Source organism: Streptopelia decaocto (assembly GCF_964273445.1).
Source record: "Streptopelia decaocto genome assembly, chromosome: 22".
Taxonomy (NCBI): domain Eukaryota; kingdom Metazoa; phylum Chordata; class Aves; order Columbiformes; family Columbidae; genus Streptopelia; species Streptopelia decaocto.
Genome location: NC_138677.1, coordinates 5735793 through 5754023, shown reverse-complemented (window position 1 = coordinate 5754023; position 18231 = coordinate 5735793). Strand labels below are relative to the sequence as shown.

Here is an 18231-nt window from a genome sequence, read left to right as displayed (position 1 = left end):
TCCCAGGGCCAGCGCTGGGTCCCTGCCAGCCCTGGGCAGGGGTCACTCGCACTTCTCGCGGGCCGGAGGGGGACGGCACTTTGCGTCTGACGAATTTCCCTCCAGAGTTTTTTTCAGGCCGCAAGAAGATTAACTGGTAATGAAAGCGAAAGCCCAGGAGATCCCATGCGGCTGGCGAGAGCGCTCGAGCAGAAACGAGCACACCCAGTATTGCTTCCTGCCCAGCCACCTCCCTTGCAGCCACCCACTGCCTGGGGTGCCCCATCGCCCTGGGGTGCCCCATCGCTGTGTTTGGTGTGAGCGCTGTGCAAAAGCTCCTCGGGCTGGTTTTCTGATGGCTGCGGCCACCATTCCCTGTCTGGGGGATGCCGGAGGAGCAGGTAGCACCTCAGGTCTCCTTGCAGCTCCGGAGATGGAGATGCATTGGTACCCATTTCGCTGCCTTCGCCCCCAGCATCCTCTCCCCGTTGGTGTACGAGGCTGTGGCAGCACTGGGGACCCCGATACAATATGGATCCCAGCCGTGCAACGTGGCCTCATGGTATCAGTGAGGCTGCAATGGGAGAGGGCATCCACACCCAAACATGGGAGCCAAGGGCATGTGGGGAGTCCACGTCTGGCACAATAATTGCTTGGCCAGAGCTGATAAACCATTTCTCACACCAAGTGCCCCCTGTGTACCCATGACCAGACGGGAGGAAGCCTGCGGAGCTGGAGGGAGCCAGGATGGCGGCGTTACTCATCCCATGCTTAACAGAATGGGATTTCCTTCCCTCGGACTCATGTGCGAACGTGGGCAGTGCCCGCACGGCTCCCACGGGAAACCCGTTCTCTCTGGGCGCGGGAGCGGGCACAAGGCAGTTCAGGGTGAGCGGGAGGCAGCCGGGGCCTGCAGGCAACGCAGCACGAAGAAACCATTAGGAAATATCGATAGGTGCGATGGGCAGCAGCCGCATTTGGCCGCGGTGCCGTAAGGGGCTGCCGGCACCCAGCCGGGTGGGTGGGCGGCCGAGGGGCTGCAGGAGAGCAGCCCATCCCGTGGGCAGGGATGGTGACAAAGGGGAAATGGCTGGAGGTGCAGGGACTGGAGGGGATGCAGGGGAGGCAGAGGTGCAGATGGAGGTCCCGCTCCGGCTCCCGCCTGTGCCTGGCACCAGGGAACTAATGCCGTGCCGGTGCCCGATGGTGCTGTGGGCTCCCCCAGTGCTGGTGTTGAGTGAGATTCCTCAGGTGCAAGGGCCCGGCGCCGGTTTGAGCCCCCGTGCCCAGCACCAGCTCCCGGTGCTGGTTTGGGCTTCCCCGCTGCCAAGCTCCGGTGTGAGTTTGTGCCGCGCTGTAGCCGGTGCTGAACCTCCCAACCGCTCGGGGCTCTGCCCGTGCCCGTGCCCGGTGCCGGTGGCGGCGGGGGCGGGCGGGGGGCGGTGCCGCCGGGGGGCGGTGCCGCGCGGGCCGGGCGGTGGCGGCGGCGGCCGGAGGGGGCAGAGCGGCGGCGGAGCCGAGCGCCGAGAGCCGCCGGAGCAGCGGAGCCGCAGCCGCCGCCGCGGCCGCAGGTGGGGGCGGGCGTGTGGCCGCCATCGCCACCGGGACCGGACCGGGGCCGCTTTCGCTTTCCGCGACCGCATCCGGGCAGGGGGCGGCGGGGCCGGGGGCACCTGCGGCGGGGGCGGCCGGGGCTCGGGGCGCGCCTCTCCTCTCCTCCCGCCCGTCGGTAAATATTTTGGGTGTTTCGTAACTCCCGGGCGGGCGCAGCCGGGCGGCGGGGCCGGGCGCGGGGCGCTGCAGGGGGACCGGCCGGGCCCGCGGCCTCGCTGCGCGCAAAGGGGCCGCGCAGGTGCGGGCAGGGCCGGGCAGGGGCGCGGGCAGCCGGCGGGGCCGCCCCCGGCGCGGCGCTCCCGGGGGGGGCCGGACTTTGCGCGGCGCGGGCCGGGGCGGGGGCGCTCGTCGCTCGGTAAAGCGGGACCGGTTCCCGCCGCCGCCCCGGGCCGGGCCCAGCCTGAGCGGCGGCCGCGGGGGGAGCGTCTAAAACGGGCGCTGCGCGTCCCGGTGCGGGGGGGAGCCGGCCTTGAGTGCCGATCCCGGGCGGGCGGGGGTCTCGCCGCGGGCAGCACACCCGACGGGGAGAGCGGGGGTCGCGCTCCCCGCAGCGGGACGCACAGCGCTGCGCTGCCAGGCGGTGGAAGGCAGATGGAAAATGTCGCCCCGTGCGAGGCGGGAGCGGTGACAGCGTGGGGACCGCAGCCCCGGTGGCCTTTCACCCAGCTCGCGCGCCGGCCGGGGTGCGCGGCCGGGTGACTGCGAGCCCGGGGACAGCGGCCACCTGTCCGGCGGGATACGGGAGCTGTCAGGGCTCTGCGCCCAGCGGCCGCCGCGTTTGTGCCAGACCGGGCTCCTGGCAGCACCTCACCAAAATACCCAATGGCTCCGGGTCTCCAGCACCCAGCTCGTGTCGGCACTGGGGTGCAGGCGCTGGTACCACCAAGGGGCTCCCCGACTCTGCCTGAACTGCTGACGACGGTAGCGCCTCAGATGACAGTGCAGAGCTGGGGCCATTGGCTCATGTGAATTTGCGGGGAGGCTTGGAAGAGCCCGTGTGCCCCGCCATGCTCAGGGGAGCCCCGTGGCGGGGGGCAGGGGACAGGCAGTGACAACAAGCGGTTTGTTCGTGGTCGTTGGGGTGCATCGCCGAGGGGTGCAGGGTTTGGCGCTGCCGTGGCGGGTCCGCAGCGCGGTGCAGGGTTTGGCGCTGCTGTGGCGGGTCCGCAGCGCAGTGCGGGGCCGTGTCGCTCGCCCCCGGCAGGGATGTGGTGCATGAAGTCCCTGCATCATGGGTCGCCTTGTTGCAGCAGGACACTCCCGGCCCCGGTCTGGTTCACCTCGCCAGCTGCCAGTGACCAGCCCCGTGTCCCCGGTGGCACTTGTGGCTGCAGCCGGAGCTCTGCGAGCCCAGGCAGCTGGTGTCCGTGGAGGCATTTGGCATATGTGCCAAGGGGTGGTCTGGAGAGCCCGTCACCGTCAGAGACCCAGCCCTGCGCTGCAGGAGCTTTGCTCCTGTCCCCCCATGTCCCGTCTCCATGAGGAAGACTCTGTGCCCATCGTGGGGAGCGTGGCCCTGTGCTGGTGCGGGAGGGCTGGCTGCCATTGCAGTGCTCTCTCTGTGGCAATTTCAAGCCAAGGTTTGCCGTCGTGCTCCAACGTGTTTGCAGCAGCACAGCGATCCCGCACCGGAGGGAGGTTTGCTCGGGGCTCGGCGCTGAGCCTGGCTCTGCCCCATCCACGTGGCTCTGGGTGAGGCGGAGGCGTTGGGGGTGACGGGGTCACCTGCCTGCGGGTGGCTGCAGCAAGTCCTGGTGTTCCCAAAGCTGTCGGGATCGCAGCCTGACCTGCCGTGGCTTCCAGGTCCCCACGGTGCTGGGTGTGAGGATGGAGACCATCTCCTTTATCACCGTCCCTGAGAGCGTGGCTTGTCCCCAGGGCCGGGGAGGGCCGTGCCGCGTGTGCAGCCACATGGAGGAGGAGCTGTGGTGCAGGTTGCGAGGTGCCAAGAGCCCGAGGACACGGGAGAGCCGGGCTGGGAACGGGGCGTGACGGGCGGCTGGCACCTGCGCCGTCTTTCGTGGCACTTTCAGTGTCCTCCCTTGAGGGGTGTTTGCCCCTTGGTAGTTGTCACTAGAGCCACCTTTAGTGCACCTGCCTTGTCCCAAGGCTGATGCTTCAGGACAGGACAAGGGATGCTGGTACCGGCGTTGGGGACATGGAGCTGCAGCCAGGGATGCTCAGCGTGGGGTTGCATGGAGCCTCTGGAGGGACCTTCCCCTTTTGCTGCAGGGGAAGTGTTGACTCCAGAGCAGCTGCGAGATCTTCGCCGTGGGGTTTCCCAGCTCTCTCTCGAGTGATAGCAAAACCCAGATACTCTGCTTGCGAAAAATCCCTTGCTCCTTGTACTCCTCCACGGCGTGGGCGGCGAGCGGTGACTGTGCTGTGCCGCGTACAGTAAAGCGGCCCCATCAGCTGGGAAATGACTTTCTGGTTTGCAAGGAATTACTGTAAACTGGGCTGTGCTTGCTGGGCTTTGCAGCAGCCCCGGGAGCCGGTGGAAGCCGGGGCGTGCGTGATGGGCTGTGGTCGAGCAGGACCTCCGTCCCATCAGCATCCCCTGGGGAGCGCGGACCCTCTGCCCGGTGGGCGCTGCCCTTGGAGCCGCATCTGTGTTACGGGGCTGAATGCACCGCGGTGGTGCCGGTGCTGGGGGACGGCGGCAGGGACTCCCCGGTCCCCACTGCGCCGGGATGGGTCAGGACTTGGCTCTGTGGCCGCTCAGGCAGCTCCGGCCCGGGCGGCTGTGCCGGCTCGGGGGCTCTGGCACGCTCCGGGAGAAGTCGCCTCGACAGCTGTAGTGTTTCTGTGGCATGCCTTTCCTTTCATGGGGTGTCTATTTTGCAACCCCCAAGTGTTTTGATCCCGGGAGGAAAGCGGAGGGGGGGCGTGTTTACCCTGGCACCGCGTGGCTGGCGCAGGGATCCAAGCGGCGCCGGGCATGCCTGAATTTTACATGCAGCAACAGTTCTAGCAACATCTGCTGGCTGATAAAAGGTAGGCTGCCGTGAGCCGCTTCTCCCGCCGCCTTGGGAAGTGCCAAGGGGGAGGCAAACATGCGAACGCGGCTTCCTGGCCGATAGGGCTGAGCTCGACTTGCTGATAAAGCAGAATCCACCCGTCGAGCGGCACCGGAGGGGCCGGGAGCGCTGGCTGTGCGGTCCTTACCCTGCGTTTTGCCCGGTACCGGCTCCCGCGTTCCGCCGAGCGGGAGCGATGTGCTGCCGCGCGGTGTCTCACCGCGCTCGCCCGGCCGCGCCGGTAATAACCAAACCGTAACGCGATCACAACGCGCTCCCCGTTCAGCTGCTGGTGAGTTTTGCAATCTCCATTTTTCGCTGCAACTTCGCGTCTTCCTGTTGTTATGAGATGCAGATGCTGGTTTATAGCGCAGCTCTGCCAGGAGGGAATTGGGAAAAGCTGAGTGCTGGGGCAGAGCTCGAAGAGCATCGGCGCAGTCCCGGCTGAGCGCTGAGCGCCCGCTGTCTGCCTTTTAGTCCCTCTCGCTCGATGGTTGTCTGCAAAGCTTTTAGCAGAGCAAGAGGCAGCTCTCACTTGTGGCAAATCCAAGCTTCTCGCTAAAACAGCTGTAAAATAAGTAGCAGGTGATAGGACAAGAGGAAATGGCCTCAAGTTGCGCCAGGGGAGGTTTAGATTGGATATTAGGAAGAAATTCTTCAGGTATTGGAACAGGCTGCCCAGGGCAGTGGTGGAGATGCCATCCATGGAGGGGTTTAAAAGGTGTTTAGATGAGGTTCTTGGGGACATGGTTGGGTTAGAGTTATGGTTGAACTCAATGACTGTGAGGGTCTCTTCCAACTGAAATGATTCTACGATTCTATGAAATGGTCTCTGTCCTGTTTGGCGGGTGGACACGCGGCCCTGGCACCGGGTGGCACAGCTGTGCTGGCCCAGCACGCTCCGTTTGTCACCCCGTTATCACCTGAGCCCGTTGGAAACGTTTCGGTGAGATGCTGGTGGTGCAGCTGGGGCTCCGCTCTGCCCCGGCGCCGCCAGCGGCTGCAGAGCAAGGGCAAGGAAAGCTGGACACATTGGCGTGCCTTGGGTATAACGCTGCATTTAACCCCTGCGCAGGTTTGGCTGTGACGTTTGCCTGCTCCAAATGAGGATTTTATTGCAGAAACCATTGGTGTTTTGGTTGTTTATTCCCATTCTGACGGGTGTTCCCGATGCCTGAGCATCCTTGTGCACAGCTGGGTCCTTGCAGTCTCTCTTTGGGTTTTGCTCCCAAAGGTGAGAGTGTGCACAGTGGGTCCTGCACGCACCCCGTGCTGTCTCGCAGCGTGGTCGGTGACTCGTCCCCACGCAGGGTGGTTGCACAGGGCGATGCATGGATGTGGCCGGATGGGGATGGATGCGCCCGGAGCGATGGAGCCAGTGCCTGTGCTCCCCGTGTCCCCCCCCAGCCCACCTGGGTCTTGCTCTGCAAATCCAGCCTGGCCGAGGACAGGATTAGTGCCATTGTGTGCGCTCACTGGAGCGTGCCGGATAAAATGAAATTGTGTCTTCCAGACCCCAATCAGGACTAATTCGATGTTGAAATGAGCTTAATCCTCAGGGTCCTTCTGACCAGCCCATCCCTGCTGGGCTGGTGCTGGGCTGAGCAGGATTAGCAGCGAGCCCAGGGCTGTGCTGACCGTGGCCACGGTGCCACTGGGCTGATTCTTGCCCGGAGCTGGGATGCTGCAGGTGGGCAGTGGCTCTGGATCTACCCCAGATACCCCCGCTGGACCCCAAGGCGTTGGAGCCGGCAGCTCCCTATGGAGCTGCGTAATTCAGCTGCTTGGCCCTGGAGAGCCAAAAAGCTCTGCCCAGACCTCCCTAATGCTGTCTGTGGGTTTATGGCAGGGATACAAAGCTGGGGAAGGGGCTGGAGCACAAGTGTGATGGAAGCAGCTGAGGGACCTGGGGGGTTCAGCTGGAGAACAGGGAGGGTGCTGGTCTGTTCTCCCCAGGAACAAGCGCCAGGAGCAGAGGAAACGGCCTCAAGTTGCACCAGGGGAGGTTGAGGTTGGATTTAGGAACAATTTCTTCCCCAAAGGGCTGTGGGGCATTGGAACAGGCTGCCCAGGGCAGTGCTGGAGTCACCATCCCTGGAGGGCTGGACAGACGGACAGGAGGTTCTCAGGACATGGGGCAGGGACAGTGTCTGGTCACGGCTGCCCCAGCGTGGCTCTGGGTGCACTGGTGTGTTTCTTCTCTCTAGGTCCCAGCCCCTGGATTCAAGGGATTTTGCTGGGACTTCATTGGGTATTTTGGTGGTTTTTCTTTGACGCAGGTTTCTGGGCGGCTGTGGTTGGAAGGGAAAACCTGAACAGGGGAGAAAAACTCTTCCCCAGGGCAGCAAATGTCACTGGGCAGGTACAGCCACAGCCCCGCGGTGTGAGCCGAGCCGCGGGCACCCCCAGCCCTGAGACCCCCCAGGCATTTGGGGGGCAGCACCCATCCCTGGCTGGGGTGACTCCACCTGCGTGGGGGGCCGGTTCCTCCCCAGGCAGCATCATGCCCTGCGTGGGGTTTCCTTGTTCCTGTAACAGTGCGAGTTCTCCATTTTTGGCTCCCAAAGTTGCCAGGACACCCAGCTCTGCTATGGGACCCATCACCTCTGCCCTTGGGGGGCACGTTGTGTTTCCAGAGCCAGCCACGCTGGAAACCACGGGCAGGGGTACAATGGGCAAGACCCCCCGTTCCCAGCACCACAGCCCCCTGTGCTGGCTCCACCGCACCCCAGCACCCACCAGCTCCGAGCAGGGATGGGGGGTCTGGGGGCTGCTCAATGGCACCCGGGTGTTCCAGGCACAGGCTGTGCCCCAGCGGGGTGTTAGCGGGACTGGGGGTGCGAGTGAGTCCGTCACATCTGTGCCGATGCTCCTGCGTCGGTCCCTGGGGTCCCATCCCTGGCTGCCAGCCACCCGTGGGGACTCGGGGGGCTCAGCCCCACCAGCCCACCGTGGGCAGGGGCTGTGACTGGCACTGGTGGGGAGCGTGGCGGGGGTGCCAGCCCCCCCATGGCGGGCACCACGCAGGCAGCAGCGGCAGAGGAAGCTGCCAGCAGCCTGGGGCTGGCTGCCCTGCGCAGGCAGCTGACATTTTGGAAGGAAATAGCTGCTCTCCGCTCCTTCCTGTAGCGCGGAGCCTGCGAAACGGCCGCCCCGGGAGCCCGGCTGTGCCGGCAGAACCTGCCTGGAGCCGCGGCCCCGGGGCCGGGACGCCGGAGGGGACGGTGGGGCAGAGCGGTGCCTGAGCACGGGTGAGTGCGGCCACGGGACGGGCACCCAGCGCCGAGCTGGGGCTGCGGGCGCCGGAGGAGCCGGGCACCGTGCCGAGCTCTGCCGGCCCCGCCGAGCACGGGGAGCCCCGGCTGGGACGGCCCTGGCGTTGCAGGGCCTGTGGGGTGGGTGCAGAGCCCTCGGTGCCCCCCAGCTGTGGGGTGGGACGTGGGGCACGGCAGCGTTTGCTGCCTGCAGCAGGCAGGACCGTGTGCAAGGGGGCCAAGTTGGGGGAGCCCCGGCTAATTGGGGCCACCGGGCTGTCCAGGGGCTCCAACAGGTCCCTTGGGTGAGCTGGTGCGGGCCAGGGGGTGAATTATTGTGGGCAGGGGGGCGAGCGTCTGTGTCGGGGAACTAGAGCTTTTCGGTGCGCTGAGCAGCTATCGGCTTCCAGCACGGGACGTGGATCCTGCCCTGGAGGGACTGTCCTTCCCGGGGACACCGCGTCCCCCCGGCCGCACCGGCCGTGGGGCGAGCAGGGTCCGGCCGCCAGCCCGCGAGCGGGGCCAGCTCTGACCTGGAAGCGATCGTGGGCTCCCGGAGGTGCCGAGAAACCACGTGTCCCCGTGTTTACTGCGGCAGAGGCGGCAGCCGCAGCGGGCGCAGGGCAGCTGCCTGCTGGAGCCCAGGATGGGGGGAGCACCGCGCCCCTGCCCGGGGGGACACCGCTCCGGAGACCCCCGGGCAAAGGGCAGCGTGGGATCCGCCGCGGCGGAGGGGCTGCTGTGCGCGAGTTGGGGGGTTACGACCAGACCCCTTTGCTGTGGCCCCCGCAGGGCTCTGCTTGGCCCCTGCAAGGCCAGGGGGATGCAGTCGGTGCCAGCGCCAAAGCAGGGGTGTCTGCCCACCGCGGGGTCCCCAAGGTGGCTGCACGCCGTGAGCGTCCCGCGGCAGCGTGCTGTGAGCATCCTGTGAGCATCGTCCCGCGGCTGCGTGCAGCGAGCATCCTGCGAGCATCCTGCGAGCATCCACCCCGCAGCGCAGCACGTGCCGGCCCCTGGGCGGGCGCTGTGCCCATGTTTGGGTTTTGCCGTGCCCGTGGCACACGGGAAGGCGCCGCCGGTGGCCTCGCCCCGTGAGGCATTTCCCTCCTCCTGTCTGCCCGCAGACACGCTCTGGCTCGCTTGGGCTTTCCTGCAGCTCGTGACCACAGCCGGGAGGTGCCACGGCTGCTGTCCCCAGGGCTGCTGCTGTGGCCGTGCCAGTCCCTGGTGTGGTCACATCAGGTCCCCTCCGGCCCCAGCGGTGCTGCCAGCCTCTCCTCTGCTGCTGCCTCTGGTCCTCTGGGCAGCCCTTTTGGGTGAGTTTCGCCCGTTTTGCAGCTGGTTTGATGGTGCCTACCCATCGGAAGTGGGGAATGGGGCTGGCAGATGCAGAAGTGACACCCGCTGGTGTCAGCGTTCCCTGCAGGGCTGGGGTCCCTCTCTGCGGCGCTGCTCCTGCCTCCGGTACGCTGCCTCTGCGCGGCTTCGCAGGCGTCGAGGCGCCGGTGAGCACGTTGCTGCGGCTTGTTGAGTTGCTGCTGGTTAACCGAGCTGCGGTAGTGGGTGGGTTATAGATTGCTGCCAGCAAGTAAATGCAAAGTAGCTTAAACCACTGCAATTATCTGTCTTTTGCAGTTGTTTGGGCGTGCATGTGGCCAGTGGCTGCAGCACGGCTGACCTGTGGCAATGCGCGGTGCTGCGGCAGCGCTGCCGGTCCCTGCCGGGGTGCGGGAGCCGCGGCGAGTGGTGCTGAGAGCCTGGTCCGGGTTCCCAGAGAGGTGGTGGATGAACCATCCCTGGAGACACCCCAGGCCAGGCTGGACGGGGCTCTGAGCACCCTGAGCTGGTGACGATGTCCCTGGGTGACACTGGGGAGCTGGGACGGTCCCTTCCCACCGTGCTGGGCCTGCGGTGCTGTAGCTCTTGGCGAAGCAGAGATGCTGCCCCAGCGTTGCTGGGTCTCACAGCCGGCAAGTTTCCTTTGCTCATGGCAGGTGACACTGGTGACTTTTCCAGGGCCCTCAGGGTGCCCTGCAGCCCTCGGGGAGGTTTGGTGTCAGTCCGTGGTTGAGAAACGAGACAAAAATGAGGCGCTTGGAGAAACACCCACTGTTCTATTACTGGTGCCTGTGGAGGTTGCGTCCAAGCCTGGCACGAGGGTTTTTTTGGGATGTGCTTATCTGCTGGGACACCACGGCTTGGGGACAGCCCTGCCCTCGGTCGGGCACGTGCCGGCTGGGCCACGCGGCCCTTGGCCACTCCACGGTCCCTCGTGGACGCCGACACGGTGCCGTGTCCCCCTCCGCGCGGCAGCGCCGCTCCGGCTCCCGGCAGCGCGGCTGAGCGGGTGTGCGCCGGCTCACCGCAGCAGCAGCCCCGGCCTCGTTGCTTAACAACCCGCTGGAGTGGAATAGGAAGTGTTTTTTCGCCGCGAGATGGGAAGAGATCACCATTTTCTCGCTAGGCAGGGCGGCCTTTGTTTGCTCTGCGTCCGTGCAGACGTCCCCGCTGCTCTGGGGACTTTGGCCGTTTGTGGCGCGGTGGCCATGGCCGCTCTCCTCGCTTCTCACTGATTTTTCATACCAAGAGCCTGCAATTTCTGACCGCCCATGTGCGTCCTGCTCTCGGCCATCATGCCTTCCCTTCCCCTGCGTTTTCTGCCTCTCCAACCTCCCCCTTGCCAGCAGCGTTTCCAGCTCGGGCCATTTCTGTGAATGTGGAAACGTTCCTCCCTTTTTATAGGGGAAAACTTCATTTTTAGCCAACTCTTGGTTATTGTTCCTCTTCCTGCGCAGGAGGTGGGTGCGCAGTTGCTTTGGCCGCTCGCTTGCACCCGCTGTCACCGTCCCCCACCGTGTCCCCCCTGCAGCGCGTCCCCCCGCCCATGGGACAGCACCAGCTGCTTGTGGAGCCCCGGGGGACACCGGCTGTTCCTGAGGCTCAACAAAGCGCTTTGGGGAGGGAAAGGGGGGTGCATCCCCCCAGTGCGGTCCCCAACTCCCCATCCTCGTTACTGGCTGGTGCAGTAACCAGATCCTGTCCTGGTCACCCAGCTTTGGGACACAGCCCAGGGCCTCGTGCCCCCGCCAGGCACCTCCCCACGATACGAAACCCCAGGTGTTTTGGGTATGTGTGTAAATGCTCTTTATCGCTGCATCAGAGGGGCTGCAAGGCCCATCCCTCATCGCTCCCCATCGTGTCACCATCAAAAGACTCGACCGCCGGGTTGTTTTTCCAGGCTCCGCCGAGCTGCAGCTCCAACTGCAGCAGGGGACACTGTGGCTGTTTATAGCTCCATCCCGGCTGTCCTTTCGTCATGCCCGTGTGAGCCGGGCTGCCGGGGCCGCGTGGCGGGTGGGATCTGGCAGCGCTCCTGCATGGAGCCAGTTTTGCTCCAAAACTTGCTTTGGAAAGCCCTGTACCCCGGCTGGTGTCCCCTCCGCGGTGCTGCTGGCAGGGAATGTGGCGGCTGCGGTGCTGGGGTCTGTGGACCCTCGGGGCCGGGGTGTGGGCAGGAGCGCGGGGGCCCCGCTCTGCGTCACCCGGGGTTTCTCGCCAGCCCTCCCTCCCCCTGGCCCCGTTTCCTCATTTCCCCGGCCAGCGATGGCCGCCAGCCCGCGGCGCAGCCAGGGGAAACGATCCCCATGCGCAGAGCCAGCGCGGAGCCGCAGCCCCGGCCCCCCCCAGGGCTCTTCCTAGAACAGAGGGGGTGACTCAGAGCCAGGGTCCCCTGCACACCCCTTTTGTTCGGCAGCTGGAGGCGGCTCCAGCAGAACCGGAGAGCCCGGAGGCTCCTGCAAAGGGCTTGTGGGGGTGGCGGGGACCGGACCCCCCCGGCGTGCCCTGATGATCCCCCCTCTGTCTGGGCGGCAGGTGTGAGCCATGGCGGTGTGGATCCAGGCGCAGCAGCTCCAGGGAGAAGCCCTGCGGCAGATGCAGGCGCTCTACGGGCAGCACTTTCCCATCGAGGTGCGGCACTACCTGTCGCAGTGGATCGAGAGCCAGGCATGGTAGGTCAGCAGGGTCCCCGTCCCATGGGGAACCACAAAATCACAGGGTGGTTGGGTTGGAGGAACCTCTGTAGATGCCCAGCCCTGCTCACGCAGGGTCACAGAGCAGATCACACAGGATCCCAGGGGTTTGAATGTCCCAGAGAAGGAGACTCCACACCCGCTCTGGGCAGCCTGGGCCAGGCTCTGGCACCGCAAAGGGAAGAAGTTTCTCCTCGTGTGCAGATGGAGCCTCCTGTGTTTGTCTGTGCCCGTTGCCCCTCACCCTGGCGCTGGGCACCACTGAGCAGAGTCTGGTCCATCCTCTGACACCCACCCTGAGATATTGATCCATTGATCAGATCCCTCTCAGCTTCTCTTCTCCAGCTCAACAGCCCCATCTCTCTCAGTGTCTCCTCATCACAAAGATGCTCCAGACCCCTCAGCATCTTTGTGTCCCTTCCTGGACCCTCTCCAGTAATTCCTTGTCCTTCTTAAACTGGGGAGCTCAGAACAGGACCCAGTTCTGCAGATGGAGCTTCACCAGGGCAGAGCAGAGCGGGAGGATTCCCCTCCCTGACCTGCTGCCCACACTCTTCCTGACACACCCCGGGCACCATTGGCCTTCTTGGCCCCACGAGCGCATTGCTGGCTCATGGTCACCCTGTTGTCACCCAGGACTCCCACGTCCTTCTCTGCAAAGCTGCCTCCCAGCAGGTCAACCCCAACCTGTACTGGTCCCTGGGGTTGTTCCCCTGGGGTTCTGACGTCCTGCCAGGAACCCCGTGTGGGATCGGGCTGCCCTGACACTTTGCTCCATGCGCACAGGGATTCCATCGACCTGGAGAACCCCCAGGAGAACGTGAAGGCGACGCAGCTGCTGGAGGGGCTGATCCAGGAGCTGCAGAAGAAGGCGGATCACCAAGTTGGAGAAGACGGCTTCCTGCTGAAGATCAAGCTGGGGCACTACGCCACGCAGCTGCAGGTGAATGGGGGGGCTGTGGGGCTGGGGGTGTCCATGTCCCGGGCCCCAGCTCAGGCTGTGCTCCCCCCTGCAGAACACGTACGACCGGTGCCCCATGGAGCTGGTGCGCTGCATCCGGCACATCCTCTACCACGAGCAGCGGCTGGTGCGGGAGGCGAATAATGTGAGTGGGGGCTGTGGGGAGCTGGGGAGTGGGTCCCACGGTGTGGGGAGGATGCTCAGGGGCTCCGGCACCGCGATGGTGGGAACAGCCCTGATGCACGGGGTGCTCTGGGTCCCTGCAGCATCCAGGGGGATGGGGAGGGAAGACATGAGGAAGGAGTTGTTGGCCTGAGGGTGGTGAGAGCCTGGCCCAGGTACCCAGAGAAGTGGTGGATGAACCATCCCTGAGACACCCCAGGCCAGGCTGGACGGGGCTCTGAGCACCCTGAGCTGGTGACGATGTCCCTGCTCATGGCAGGGGGGGCATGGGGGAGCTGGGAAGGTCCTTCAACCCAAACCATTCTATGAGGATCCTCTTGCCGTGCTGAGCGCTCCCCGTGCCGCCTGCAGAGCCCCTCGCCGGCCGGCTCCTTGGTGGATGCCATGTCCCAGAAGCACCTGCAGATCAACCAGACCTTCGAGGAGCTGCGGCTCATCACGCAGGACTCGGAAAACGAGCTCAAGAAGCTGCAGCAGACGCAGGAATACTTCATCATCCAGTACCAGGAGAACATGCGCCTCCAAGGTGGGTGGGGAGGCAGCTGGGAGGGGGCGCAGGGGCTGGGTGCTGGTGCTGCCAGCACTAACGCTGTGCCCCGTCCCCCAGCCCAGTTCTCCCAGCTCTCCCACCTGGGCCCCCAGGAGCGCATGTCGCGGGAGACGACACTGCAGCAGAAAAAGGCGTCGCTGGAGGCCTGGCTGCACCGGGAGGCCCAGACACTACAGCAGTACCGTGTGGTGAGTGTCCCCACCTGTCCCTGTGCCATGTTATGCCATCCCTGTCACCCGTAATGCCATCCCCATGCCCTGTAACACTGTCCCGCCTTGCAGGACCTGGCCGAGAAGCACCAGAAGACGCTGCAGCTGCTGCGCAAGCAGCAAACGACCATCCTGGACGATGAGCTGATCCAGTGGAAGCGTCGGCAGCAGCTGGCGGGGAACGGGGGCCCCCCCGAGGGGACCCTGGACGTGCTGCAGACCTGGTGGGTGCCGGCACCGGCGGGACGGGGTGCTGAGCCCCGGCGCGGTGCTGAGCCCTGTGCCCCACGCCAGGTGCGAGAAGCTGGCGGAGATCATCTGGCAGAACCGGCAGCAGATCCGGCGGGCTGAGCACTTGTGCCAGCAGCTGCCCATCCCCGGTCCCGTGGAGGAGATGCTGTCGGAGCTGAACGGCACCATCACCGACATCATCTCCGCCCTGGTGACCAGGTAGAGGTGGGGGCACGGCTCGGCTGGTGCGGGGGGCGGGTTGGGGCTGCTCCGTCTGCCAGCCCCTGATCCCCCTGCCCCCTCAGCACCTTCATCATCGAGAAGCAGCCCCCCCAGGTGCTGAAGACACAGACCAAGTTCGCAGCCACCGTGCGGCTCCTGGTGGGGGGGAAGCTGAACGTGCACATGAACCCCCCCCAGGTGAAGGCCACCATCATCAGCGAGCAGCAAGCCAAGGCCCTGCTGAAGAATGAGAGCACCCGCAAGTAATGCCAGGGGGACGGGGCTGCCGAGGCAGCGGGGAGCAGGATCTGGGGGCTCGGGGGGGCTGCCCCCAGTGTGAGCTCCAGTCCCTGAGCCTGTGGCTTCCCGTGGCAGTGAGAGCAGCGGGGAGATCCTCAACAACTGCTGCGTGATGGAGTATCACCAGGCCACGGGGACGCTCAGCGCCCACTTCCGCAACATGGTGAGCGCTGTCAGCTCCCTCCTGTCCCTGCATGTCCCCCTGTGTTCACCCCTTGTGTCCCCGTCTGTGTTGCATCCCACCTGTGCTCACGCTGGTGTCCCCGTCTGTCCCCCCGTGCTCACCCCTCGTGTCCCCGCAGTCCCTGAAGCGGATCAAGCGCTCAGATCGCCGCGGGGCCGAGTCGGTGACAGAGGAGAAGTTCACCATCCTCTTCGAGTCGCAGTTCAGTGTTGGTGGCAACGAGCTGGTCTTTCAGGTGAAGGTAAAGCCACCGGCCCTGTCCCCTCTGCAGGGCTGGGCGAGCCACGGGTGCCAAGCCATGGGGTGACCATACAGGCTGGGGTGCCCATGGGTGATGCTCCGGCCATGCACCACAGCCCACCCTCCTCTTCCTCCTGGCAGACGCTGTCCCTGCCCGTGGTGGTGATTGTGCACGGGAGCCAGGACAACAACGCCACGGCCACCGTGCTCTGGGACAACGCCTTTGCCGAGCCCGTGAGTGGGGTGGGACAAGCCCCACTGCCCCGGGGGCTGCAGGAGTGTGACTCGGGGTCTCCGGGTGGGGAAATCGATGGGCAGCGCTCAGGACTGACCCTGCTGTGTCCACCCAGGGCCGCGTCCCCTTCGCCGTCCCCGACAAGGTGCAGTGGCCGCAGCTCTGCGAGGCGCTCAACATGAAGTTCAAGGCCGAGGTGCAGAGCAGCCGCGGGCTGACCAAGGAGAACTTGGTGTTCCTGGCACAGAAACTCTTCAACAGCACCAGCTCCCATCTGGAAGACTACAGCAGCACCACGGTGTCCTGGTCCCAGTTCAACCGGGTGAGCGGACTGGGATCTGTGCCGGGACAGTCGTGGAGCCCCAGGGTGCCTGTGGGCTTTGGGACGGAGGTTTTGCTGCTCCCGCAGAACCAGTGCTCGCGCTGGGAGGTTGGATGGAGCCGTTTCTTGCTGGGGTGGTGCAAAAACCGAGACAAATACCAGCTGCAGTGGGGCGGGAGGTGTCACCTTCCCCACTTGGAGGGACACGGAGTGCCGTGGGGCTGCAAACGGGGTGTGCGTTCTCCCGGGTGCTCCCCCAGCGCTGTGGCCGTCTCACGGTCTGGGTCCCCAAGTCACCGCTGCTGCCCCGAACTCCTGTGCAGTTTAACAGCCGCTCTGAGGCTGGAGCTGGGAGTGCTCATTTTTCTGGGGATTTCATCAGGAAAACCTACCCGGGAGGAATTACACCTTCTGGCAGTGGTTTGATGGGGTGATGGAGGTGCTGAAGAAGCATCTGAAGCCGCACTGGAACGACGGGTAAGAGCTGTCCTGCCCTGCGCTGCCCGCCCCCCGCCCACCCCCTCTGACCCCCCGCTCTGCCCAGGGCCATCTTGGGCTTCGTCAACAAGCAGCAGGCGCACGACCTGCTCATCAACAAGCCCGACGGAACCTTCCTGCTGCGGTTCAGCGACTCGGAGATCGGCGGCATCACCATCGCCTGGAAGTTTGACTCCTGTGAGTGTGTGCGGGCGGCTGGCACCCCCGACCCCGCTGTCCCTCGGCCCCAGCCTGGCACTCAATGTGTTGTGTCCATGGCGCTGGCGCTGCTCTGAGCATCACCACGCTCCTCGCTCTTGTCTTCCAGCCGAGAGGATGTTCTGGAACCTGATGCCTTTCACCACCAGGGATTTCTCCATCCGCTCCCTCGCTGACCGCCTCGGGGATCTCAGTTACCTCATCTACGTGTTCCCCGACCGGCCCAAGGACGAGGTCTTTTCCAAGTACTACACGCCGGTTCTCTGTGAGTCCACGCCAGGTAGCGCTGCCCTTCGCCCCGCACGCGTCCCTGTCCTTCCCGCATCTGACCGGCGTGGAGCTGGGGCTCCCAGCCTCCCCCCGCCCCAGGGCTGACAGGTACCAGCAATTCAGGCCCTTAGCGCTGCTTTCTTTCCTCTAGCTAAAGCCGTGGATGGGTACGTGAAGCCACAGATCAAGCAAGTGGTGCCAGAGTAAGTCTGACCCTGCACCCCCTGGGCTGTGTGTTCCCCAGATGCCCATCCCTGGAGGGGTTGAAAAGACGCAGAGATGAGGTTTCTTAGGGACATGGTTTAGCGCCAAGGTTGGGGTAATGGTTGGATTTGATGACCTCGAGGGTCTTTTCCAACCAAAACAGTTCTGGTTCCCCCTGGGCTGCCCATCTCAGCCCCTGCCTGCGCTCACCAGCTCCCCATCCCCACAGGTTTGTCAACGCATCAGGTGATTCTGGCCCCGGAGGGCCCACCTACATGGACCAGGCTCCCTCCCCCGCCGTCTGCTCCCAGCCCCATTACAACATGTACACGCAGAAGTAGGTATCGCATCACCTGTCCCCGTCCCCTTGTGGACGACCCCCCTCCTCACCCCCTGCCTCCCGCAGCCCCGACACCATGATGGACCCCGAGGGTGACTTCGACCTGGATGACAGCATCGACGTGGCGAGGCACGTGGAGGAGCTGCTGCGGCGCCCCGTGGACACTCAGTGGATCCCCCATGCCCAATCGTGACGGGTGGGCGCCCGGCCCCCCACCCTCGGCCCCGGCACCGTGGGGTCTGTGCTGTGTTCGTGTCTCTGTGCCGGGGGGGGGGTTGCGGGTGGGCCCCGTCCCGCGGATTTGCTCTGTGCTGCCCCGAAACGCAGGCTGGCGTCCGGCTCTTTGGTGTTTATGCCCTTGTATAAACGGCAGCGGATTTGTCGCATGGTTTTCCTGTATGTTCCTTTTTAAGCGGCCCAGCTTCGGCTTTCCGCTTCTGCAAGCACCGGCCGCCGAGCCGCCCCGCTCCCCCCGAGGGGCTGCCGGGGGTGGGGGCCGGGGGGAATACCCGGCCTCGCCTTCGCTTTCACAGTCGTCACTAAGAATGTACGTGTCGCCTTCTTGTTCTATCCCGTGGCTCCATCCCCAGGGGGTGCGTTGGCCTCACGGGCTCTGGTGTGGGGCAGAAGGGGGGGTCAGCTGGGGTGGGGTCCCCTCCTGTACCTTGTCTCCTCCTTTGGTCACCCCAACCCCCCCAAAAGGATGCGGGAGCCCCTTCGCCCCCCGGCTCCGCCATCCCCATCCGGAGCCGGTGCAGCGTGGGGCAGGTGTGAGGGCCCCCAGCCAGGGCCGTGGGGCAGTGCGGGCAGTTAGGGGGGAGCGGAGCCCTCTGTGTCCCCCCCCCGCCTCTCCCCTCGCCTTGTCCGACAAGCTCTGGGGTCCTGGCCATGTTATTTTTCTACCACAGAGTAAATAAAGCACGGAATATTTTTGTAACACAAAAGCTGTGGGTTTCACGTGTGTCTGGCAAGTGGGGTGGGGTTGGAGAGGGACCCCCCGGGCTGCGGGTGGCCCCGTGCCCCCCATCTCTGGATGACACTCAGCAGGGGAGCAGCACCCCGGGGCCAGGCACACGATTGGGGTCCAGGTCCCCATGTCCCGCCCTGGAGTGCAGGGGGGCGATCCGGGGGGCTGGGGCCGGGGACCAGGGAGTGGGGCGGGACTGGGGGCGTTTTCCAGGGGAAA

The 18231-nt window shown here is 65.2% G+C and overlaps 1 protein-coding gene across 4 annotated transcripts; it reads left to right on the top strand.

Moving 5' to 3' along the window:
• The first annotated feature begins 1427 nt into the window (after positions 1-1427).
• Positions 1428-17989, top strand: LOC309448994 (signal transducer and activator of transcription 5B). 4 transcript variants are annotated; one of them, XM_082070897.1, is made up of 19 exons: positions 1428-1550; positions 11741-11877; positions 12685-12841; positions 12915-13004; positions 13394-13568; positions 13650-13780; positions 13874-14025; positions 14096-14251; positions 14338-14517; positions 14630-14717; positions 14857-14979; positions 15120-15212; positions 15329-15535; positions 15918-16012; positions 16080-16210; positions 16341-16496; positions 16653-16704; positions 16935-17042; positions 17112-17989. In XM_082070897.1, exons 2-19 carry the CDS (start codon positions 11750-11752, stop codon positions 17236-17238), a joined length of 2349 nt encoding a protein of 782 aa, XP_081927023.1. In that variant the 5' UTR covers positions 1428-1550; positions 11741-11749; the 3' UTR covers positions 17239-17989. The 4 variants fall into 4 exon arrangements, with proteins under 4 accessions (XP_081927023.1, XP_081927020.1, XP_081927022.1 ...); XM_082070894.1 differs by having other exon boundaries at positions 16341-16511; XM_082070896.1 differs by lacking the exon at positions 1428-1550 and adding an exon at positions 1685-1708 and having other exon boundaries at positions 16341-16511.
• The last annotated feature ends 242 nt before the right edge of the window (positions 17990-18231 follow it).